This window comes from Capricornis sumatraensis, chromosome 21 (genome assembly GCF_032405125.1).
Source record: "Capricornis sumatraensis isolate serow.1 chromosome 21, serow.2, whole genome shotgun sequence".
In the NCBI taxonomy this organism is placed as follows: Eukaryota; Metazoa; Chordata; class Mammalia; order Artiodactyla; family Bovidae; genus Capricornis; species Capricornis sumatraensis.
The window spans coordinates 7,939,400-7,948,802 of record NC_091089.1 but is presented as its reverse complement, the minus strand read 5'-3'; the positions used below and the strand labels follow the sequence as shown (position 1 = coordinate 7,948,802).

The 9,403-nt window shown below is 52.4% G+C and overlaps 1 protein-coding gene across 1 annotated transcript; it reads right to left on the bottom strand.

Moving 5' to 3' along the window:
- Positions 1-1,200: 1,200 nt before the first annotated feature.
- On the bottom strand, positions 1,201-6,296 carry CBLN2 (cerebellin 2 precursor). Its single transcript, XM_068993830.1, has 3 exons — positions 5,940-6,296; positions 3,040-3,159; positions 1,201-2,804 (listed from the first exon to the last, which is right to left on the bottom strand). Exons 1-3 carry the CDS (start codon positions 6,294-6,296, stop codon positions 2,607-2,609), a joined length of 675 nt encoding a protein of 224 aa, XP_068849931.1. The 3' UTR covers positions 1,201-2,606.
- Positions 6,297-9,403: the final 3,107 nt, after the last annotated feature.

The window sequence follows — 9,403 nt, the reverse complement described above, 5'->3', positions numbered from 1 at the left end:
CAAATGACAACCTATAATAAATGTATAACTATGAAGAAATGTCTATTACAAATTAGTGAGCAATAAAAATAACAACTCCTCGTATATATTTCAGTCTCTGACGTGCTGTAGCAGTGTGCTGACTCCTACTGAGGGCTGTCTGCTCTTTGTTTAAAACTGAACAGAAGGTTAGGAAATGAAGGAAAGAGGACTAAATAACTGAGGGCTAGAAAACAGAGGAAAATCTTTGCTACCATCCTGCTGTGTGTATTACCAGCATTAATAAACAATGCTCTAGTCAGAATTACGTCTTCTATTCAAAGAGCCAAAATGCCCCAAATGCTTTTTGGTTGATGTTTTTTGTTGTTTTTTTCCCCTTCCACAATGTAACAGCATTTTTATTCAAATAAAATTCTGCATCCTGTTATATTCTTTCTTCAGTTATGGCTAGCCCAACTGTATTTTTTCATGTATAAAGTCTCCATTGCATTTCTTATTTGAAAATGAATCCCACCTTCATCCACATCTTACAAACAACTGATGCAATCTTCAAATGAGTTTCTTGTATATCTGTGCTCTCTGATTGAAATATTGGATTGGACCTTGTACTACACTGAAGATTAAATGTGATAGAAGCAGATTGATATCCATAACATCTTTTTAATGCTGTCCTTTTCACCTAATACTGTTAGAATTTGAAAGTGTTAAGTCACTTTCCAACCCCATGGACTGTAGTCTGCCAGGCTCCTTCATCCATGAAATTCTCCAGGCAATACTACTGGAGTGGGTTGCCATTCCCTTCTCTAGGGGATCTTCCCAAGCCAGGGATCGATCCCTGGTCTCTCACACTGCAGGCGGATTCTTTAGCATCTGAGCCACCAAGGAAGCCCTTGTCACTTAATGCCTCCTCCTAAACTTTTCTGTGTGAAAAATAGATATTTAAGGATGCACTATCCATCTGGACCCCAGCAAGATACACATAAGTTAGTGTGTGTTCTTCTGTGTATTTTCTAAAGTGTAAACAGTATGGGTTTGATTCCCCAAGCTCCTGAACCTTGGCCTTTCCTTACACGCATTTTGAGAGTTGGGAGGTTGAGCTGGAGGGAGAGAGCAAGCCAGACATCAAACCCATTTATTCGGAATCTTAAATTATGACTTTTTATCATCAATATTTTGGTTACATTGTTACACAAAGGACAAATTAACATCCGGTTTGAGGTCTCTTCTTTGATTGCTTTGGGATCAGTGCCATTTCCTTGGCGAAGGAATCCTGCACCCGTCAACTCTCAGCTGTGTTTAAATAGTATTGTTGTATCAGGTGCCAAACAACGAGAATTTGGGAAACTGCTTCTAGGGAGCCTCTGTCAATAACCTTCAACCACTGTGATTTTCATGCGGCTTCCCCGCCAGGTGCTTGCGGAGAGTGTCCACACCCTCTGCCTGGGCAGATCAGAAGAGGATCCTGAGGGGGAAGACTAGTTGGTCCCGTTGACTCTGAGCACCTGACCGTGGTGTGCTCACCCGGACGTGGATCCAAAGGGGCAAAAACACGCTGCCAGGAAGACCCAGTTGTGCTTGGCAAAGAGACCACGTGATTGGGAACTTGGTCATCACAGCTTCCGTTCTCATCTGACATGATTCAGGCCACTCAGCAACATCCGTCTCTTAAAAGTATTCCAAAACATTAAAAAAAAAAAAAAAAATCCAGGTTGGTACTTCCAAAAGTGTCTCTGAGAGAGTCTCTTTTAAAGAATAAGCAGAAGTGTCTGTCTGTCATTTTCACTTTGCTCTACCTTCCGTTTGGTCTCATCCAAAATACAGAGTTATTTTTTTTTGTTTTGTGTTGTTTGGTCTCCTCCAGAAATCCAACACACATTTTTCTCTCCCCACCCCGGCACAAAAGACAAAAGCAGGGGTGAGGAGGAGGAGCTGTGTGTGTGAAGAAAAGTAAAGCTTCTTGGGGGGGATGGGGGAAAGAAAACCCACACACACACACACACAAACAATACAAAACAAAAGCTGCAGTCCAATCGTGCAAAATTTGCTTCTCCGGATAAAGCACTTCTTGATACAATGTCCCCTTCCCCCTCCCGAGGACTCCCATCCACCAGGGGTGGGGGAAATACAGCATGAAAGTGAAGCCATTCTTTTTCTTAAGGCTGAACAGACACACAGAGAACAAGTTTCAAGGGCTGTCGTGTGGGCAGTGAGCGGCGGGGCTCTTGCTTTGAGCCCAGCCAGCAGCCTGCTATCCATCCCGGGGTCTGCGGCACCCCTCCCACGGGGCTAACAATACCACGTACAAACAACAGAGGAAAAGTCAATGGTCCCGACAATGAAATCCCGTATTGACTTTACAATCACAGGTACAAATTGCTCAGATCGATCATTTCATTTCTCCTTAAGACCGTGTCGTCTAAAACCCATTAGGGGCCGGGTCGCCGAGGAATGGTCAATATTCAGAGAAAATGCTGGAGGTTCTGAAGGAAGCCGCTCTTCTGTCACCACAGTCCGATGGAGGAGGATGGAAACAAGTTGTCCTGTTCCAGCAAGTTCGGGGGGGTTGGGAAGGGTGGGTTCCTGGGTCCAGACAGCCGTGTCCCCACCGTCCAGGGGAGGCTCTGCGTTTATAGCGGGAAAACCAAGAAGCCCGAGAACGTGGAGTACTTCCAGCCCCCCATAAGGTTGCCCCTCTCCAGTTTGAGGTGGACTTTATCCTCTCTCTCCATCAGCAGCAGGACGCCGTTGCTGGCCGCTTCTCTGGTGACGTCCTGGTCTCCGGCGAACGCCGAGATCACCGGGTAGCCATTCTGCATTAGACTGACCTACAAGGCAGAGGGCAGAGCTCAGCTGATCACAACGGACCCCGCTCCCATCCGCTTCTTCTCGTCTCACCCACCCCCTACCCTGGTCACAGAGCCGCACGTCCAGGGGAGCTGACCCAGAGGACTGAACTGTTTCCCAGAACCCCGCCAGGCCCCCTCCCTGACCCTCCCCATCTCATAGAAGGTGTGACTATTCGTCCAGAGCCAGGAGGGTCCAGCTGTCCAAGTGACCCACCTGGATGGTCTGTCTGTTGTACACTTTGACCACGTGGAAGCTGAAGCTATATATCCCTTTTCTCGGGGCTACAAATATACTGGAGGCGAGATCAAAATGGTTGCCAATATTTACTAAGACCTGGAAAAGAAGAAGGAATAGGACACACACATAGCAAGCCCCTCCTCAGTGTGTTTCTATCAGACTCAACAGACCACCCCCAGCAGTCCCTTTAAGAGCTGCAGGACTTCCAGCAGCACGTGCTCAGGGACCCGGTACCCCTCACCCCCCAGGAAGCAAGAAGCCCCCAATTAAACATCCTGCAGCAGGAATTGATCTCCTAATGGATGGTACTTCAGAAGGCTGTCTCTCTGGAGAGTGTAGTATATTTATGTGTTGACAACAATGGCTGCATATGGTGGCTGTTGTGGGGTGGGGAAGAAAGATAACACAAAAGACAGTCTGGAAGGCAGATGATCCGTAAACTGAGACTGTTTGAGGTTTGTGGGATTCTGGAGACCTGAATGAGAAGCTTGGACCAAAACAGAGCTCTGTCCTGAGTGGGAAGAGAAAGGATGGTGAAGTAAAAGGCCCATTACCTGAGTTAAATTCCATCAGATAAAGCTTGGGATGAGCTCTGTGTGCTTCTGGAGGGAAGGGATGGTGTGAGGTTTTGTCTCCCAGCCCCAGGCACCGCCCCTGGCAGCACACAGTAGGCAGGTGTTCAATAAACGCTGCTGGGTGAACAACCACAGTCCAAACACTGGCTGTGCCCACCTCCCCTCACTTTCTTCCATGTGAGGAGTCTAGTCCCTAAGCTGGGCTGTGACCTCATGCTCGGAAGCATCAGTAACCACCCGGAGAGGGGAGAGAAAGGCAGCCTGACACCCTCAGCTCAAATTCCACAAAGTGCAAGAACGATGATAAAGTGAGCCACGAGACATGAGATCACGTGACCCTCCAGATGCTATTTCTCCGATAAAAGATGGATGGGAGTGACTGGAGCAGAAGGTCCCCCTTTACGAACAGATTTCCCTGTCAGATGTTCAAGGTTCATCCCTGTCTGGACCCCACCCCTCCTCACCCACAAATGCACAACCCAGTTAAAATCATAAAATGGCCCCGCCTCGTGTTCTCAGTTTTTAAAACACAGAGCCCGCAACAACAGCAGAGCCCTAGATTAGAGACCCTGTCATTTGTTCAAAACACAAATTCGAACCATACCCTTGGCTGTTATTTCCTACACACTCATTACAGATGGATCACACGCGGTTCCCAGAGCCACGCCACTGGGAAGGCTAGGAGGGCTGGGGAAGGCGCCACATCAACTTCTTCAAGGAGCTCTAAACACACTTGAGCCCCTCCTTGACTGCAGGGCTCAGAGACACTCGGGCGCTGTTGTTAAAGATGGGGAGCTTCAAGATACAAGTACTCCTCCCTCTGAGGCTGTGTCCCGTCTGCCTTACAAGTCTCAAAGAACCAAGCCTCTCCTCCAAGCCCTTGGTGCTGCTCCCAACTCAATGACCTCAACTCTCTCACCTCCATGTCTAATTCAGGAAACTGGCAAATTCAAGGCCCTGCTGTAGAGGAACGAACACCCACCAGCCCCAGAAAAACCGGTTTCAATTCCTCCCTAACTGGTGCATGACATCATTTCATCTGCCCTGTCATAGTTGGCTCATCTATAAAATGAAAATCCTACTACTGCTTATGCCATGTACATCACAGAGTTTTCTTAACACCCAAATGAAAGGACGATGTATTATAAAAACACTGTGGAAACTAATTCACTGTCTGCTTTCAGTTCAGTTCAGTCGCTTTTGGACATAATTAAAATAAACACATGCATGTCTCATAAAAAAAAAAACAGATTAAAGAGAGACATCCCTTTGTACACACCTCTCCAAATTTCAAATACATAATCCTTAACAAGGATTAAAGCAAATGAAGACATTGGCATAAAATGAGGTGTTGGTCTGTGCAGCTGGGTCCTCACCCAGGTCAGCAAGCTGGTTAACAGAAAGAAAGGGACTCAAACAAGTGTGCTCAGTGAGGCCGGAACTCCAGGAGGGAGGAGTTGTGGCCAAATGAATGGGATGATTAGGCAAAGTTTGGAAACCTGTTTGTTCCTGAAAAACAACAAAAACCAAGGTAGGGAGAGAGGGGAAGGTGAGGACCTTTAATCCTGGGCAGCAGTGACCCAGAGAAGGGGCTGCCAAGACCTGATCACATCAGGGGCCCTTCTGTTTTGAAGGGACTGGGAGCTGGGTGGCTAAGGCAATTTCATTGCTCTTCGTTTCTTCTTTATATAATCCCACCATATTTGATACTGACCTGCTGTGTTTACATGTTACGTTGTATATACTGCATTTGCCACAGATCGCATTTTATATAATCACACTATGTTTCGTTCTGTTTCTGTACAACCATGGCTGCTATTTCCCCACACTCTTCCCCACTTATTTCTCTTGAAGTTAAGTATCCTCTCTAGGATCCATTCCGAAATAAACAGTAGGTACTTCTCTGAGCCTGGGCTGAGACCTTCGGAGAACCGCCCCCCTCCCCACCCGGGGGTTAGCGAGGAGAGTTTAAATGTACTCAGTCTCTAAGTGGCCAGCGAGGGGGACAGGAGCCCACCCCCCACAAGGACGGCCCCAACTCCACCGAAAACCGGTTTCTCTTTGGAAATGTCCATCAGCTCTCTTAGCTCAGCGGGACGCCCAGCTCCACAGGACTATCGGTCATCCGAGTGCCAACCGAGCTGATGAGTTATTGAGCAGCGACAGTGTGAGAAGGAGAGCTCACGGGAGAAGGGAGAAAGGCAGGGCAGAGGGGAGGGGAGAGCCTGGAGCTCCGCGTCTGGGAAGCCGGCCACCCAGCCACGCGCCCGGCGGGAGGCGAGGGCAGGTCCGCGCGCTGACCTGATCGAAGTAGATGGTCATGGTGCGGTTGCTCATCTCGGACGGCTCGTGGTTTGTGCTCCGCGTGGCGGAGAAGGCCACCTTGGCGCTGCCGGAGCGCACCGAGATGCCCAGCGAGGAGGTGACGGCGCCGTCCGCAGACGGGCTGGAGTCGCACACCACCAGGCACTTGCCCTCCAGCACGATGGGCTCCGTGTCGTTCTGCGCCCTCACCGGGCAGCCGGCGGGCAGCAGCAGCAGCAGCAAGGCCAGCGCCGCCCCCAGGCCCGAGCCGCAGCCGGCCGGCTCGCGCAGCGCCCCCCGGCGCCCGGGCATGGTCTGCGGCCGTCCCCGGGGGCCCCGGCCGGGCGCCGGCATCCGGGCTGCGGGCGCGCGGAGAGCAGGAGGGCGCGCGCGAATGCGCGGGGCCAGGGCGAGCCTCCTCTGGCCTCGGTCCCCCGCTCTGATGGTCAAGGCCAGGGTGGTCCTTAGAAGGAGAGCGCCAGCGGACCTGTCAGGGCAGAGAAGCCAAACCCCGAGACGGGGGGTGAAGCTGCGTCGGAAGGAGGTGCGGGGAGCAGTTCAGGCGGCGCTCGGGGCCCCTCCCGGAGGCAACCCTCTGGGCCCCTTGCACTGCTACCCCCTCCCCAACTTGCACAACAGGTCCCGAGAAAGGACGGGCGCCCCGGCCCGGGCAACGCTGGAGGCTCCCGGGGAGGGGCGCGCGCCGGGGGTGCGGTCGGGGACGGGGCTCGCCATGCCGCAGGGCCTCATCAATAATGACAAGGTCGGGGACCCTCAGGGACGCGCTCCGCGCCACCCCCGGCCCATTCAGCCCATGGCAGAGGGTGACTCAAGACGCAGGCAACGGAAAAATCCACTGAGCCTTAACCGCTCTATTTTCAGCAGCATTTTTTTTAAGCCACACCAAGAACCCTTTTTCTCTTCTCTGCTTTCCTTTCCATTCTCTATTTCTCCAACCTAGAGTTTTTTTGTTTTTGTTTTTTAAGCAATACATTTGCACAAGGTCTTAGCCGTTTTCCACCCAAAGAACAAGTCCCCAGGAAGCTCCTTAGGGTGAATAATAAGATTAAGACAGGAGAAAAAAAAAAACAAAAACAAAACCCCAAAGACAGGGATATCCTAAAACCAAGCAACCGCTTCCCACGTCCCGGCTGTCGGCTGCGAGCAGCTCCGGAGAAGCCCCTCGCATCCTCCTCTCTGGCGCAGGACCGGAGGTTTCCGGAGGTGGGAACCCCAAGCTCGGCTTCTCTGCAGCTTTTGTTTCCAGACTCCAGGGGCTCCTCTCCCGGCCAGGAGGCAGCCCTTGCCGCTCTCTGCCAACTTACGCGCCTGTTCGCACTTTCCATCGGGCCCCATCTTCCCCCACTAAACTAGGCAGATCATTTCAATATCCAGTTGAGAAACCAAAAAAAAAAAAAAAGCAAAGAAACCTCTCAGCTCGCCGCCCACAGCCGCCGAACAACTCCTCCGGCTGTCCAAACAATCTTTCTAAGAAGAGACAAGTTGTTTCTCCACGGGCAGCCTCCCTCCTCAGCCCCTGAACAGGACGGTTTCCAGCAGCTCTCCCGCTCTCCCCACCCAGACGCAGACCCGCGACCGTCCTCGTGGAAACGGACGCACGGATGCGGTGGACGCGCGGATCGCGGAGGGCAGGTCGGGTCGGGTTACCTGGAACATCCATGACGAGCGAACTCCGCTGTCCGCCAAGTTTTTCTGCTTGGAGAAGACGAGCCGGAGCTGGCGGGAGGAGACACCGAGCGCGACCCTTCTCCCTGCGCGCGGCCAATAACCGCCCCGCCCCGCCGCGCAGCGCCGCTTTCCCGCGCCGGCCGGCGCCCCACGCCGCGCCCCACCCCGGACCGGCCGGCGCCCTGCACCCGCTAGCCCCGCGCCGCGCCCCACCCCGCGACCGCCCTGCGGTCCGCACCGGTACCTTCCGCGTGCGCTCAGCCCGGCGCCAGCACCGGGTCCGCACCGCCCGGGTGCCCGCAGCTGCCTCTTTCCACCGATCCCCTCGCTCGGTCCCAGCCGCTTCTCCCGCCTGCACACATCCCCGCGCGCGCCGCCTCCTCCCGGCCTGGGCACCTGCGCCCGCACCCCGCCGACCCCGCACCGCCAGGTCCCGCTCTCACCCAAACACCCAGCGCGCAATCTTCCCAGACGTCTCGCTTTCAAACAATTAGGCAACCTCCAAAGCGCTGGCCGCTCCTCTTCTTTTCGATTGTTGCTCTTCTTTTCCAAATCCCCTCCAAGTCTTAATCCTGAATAGCGCAGTCACTTTCATAATTAATGCGTAAAGCAGTTTTCTTTAAGAAAAAAAGAAAAAGAAAAAATGAGGACTGGGATGAAGAGAAAGATCTTGGAATATCTTAGTGATGCAAAAGCTGTGGTTCTAGAAGCTCCAGTGTGGCAACTGCCAGGTCTGGGCAAGGATTAGAGGCGCCTCCGCCTGGGTTTCCGTGTCTGCTCCTCTGGACCTGTCGGCGCGCTCTGGCACCAGCGCTTCTTTATGAAAACCCCTGCTCTCAGCTCTAACGACCTGGGGAGACGCGCAGGGTTTCGGAGCTGCGCCCTGAGCGCGGGCGGGCAAGAAGCGCAAGCACGGACGCGGGGCGCCACCTATGGGCGCCGGGGCCTCCCTGCCGCGGGGTCGGGGACGGTGGGGACAAGGATGAGGTATGCGGAGCTCTCCCTGGACCCCCACAAAGCAGCCCGGGCCTCTGCAAAAATGTAGCGATAGGAATCGATCTCTCCGGTCATCCTGCAATGCCCAGCCCCTGAGAAGGTGGAGCCGCAACCTTGCTTTGGCAGATCATCTGTTCCAACAACTCTGCCAGGGTGATTTAAGCCGCAGTCAGATTATCGTCGCTTATCGTTGTCTTCATAACCTTTGCCAGGACCACTGGGCTGTGGAGCCCATGCCACCCTTAAACAGTATCTAAATGGACACTCTATAACCCGACCTCTAAAAATGTCGTTAAAAAAAAAAAATCTCCGTCCTCTGACTTGCTTCGTATGCCTTTGCTGATAGGCTGTTCAGGAATAAACTGTAAGTGGGCCAATGCAGTTCAGAATGGAAGTCTGTCTTATTCCTCCAGACTTCACGCCTAACCCTCTGTCGTTTGAAGAATTCAGCCAGGGTTCTGGTTCCAGCCCATAACGTGGGTCTTTGCAGGTAGCGGGTGTTCAAGGCCTCGGTTCCCATAGGCTCTGGCGGGGCTCCTCTTCCCTGATTAGAACTGCCGGGGTCTCATCCCTGAGCACTGGAGATAAAACTACTTCACATCAGTGCAGCCAAAATAGATGCGAAGGAAGCAAAGAGAAACCGAAATTGCATATTATTACCTGAGAAAAGATGTTTTGTATGGTAGTAAAATATGATGAAAAAAACTTCTGAGCCAACTGTTTTGTACTTGACATACAAAATAAAATAAAATAACCCCCAATGTATTCCCCTCCCA

What these genes read in the sequence shown, in the direction of transcription:
- CBLN2 (XM_068993830.1), bottom strand. Translation starts at nt 6,296, where the DNA reads ATGCCGGCGCCCGGCCGGGGCCCCCGGGGACGGCCGCAGACCATGCCC. An exon ending in TGACCATCTACTTCGATCAG is followed by an intron (nt 3,160 to 5,939) that starts GTCAGCGCGCGG and finishes CTTCTTTTCCAG; the next exon opens with GTCTTAGTAAATATTGGCAA. An exon ending in ACAACAGACAGACCATCCAG is followed by an intron (nt 2,805 to 3,039) that starts GTGGGTCACTTG and finishes TCTGCCTTGTAG; the next exon opens with GTCAGTCTAATGCAGAATGG.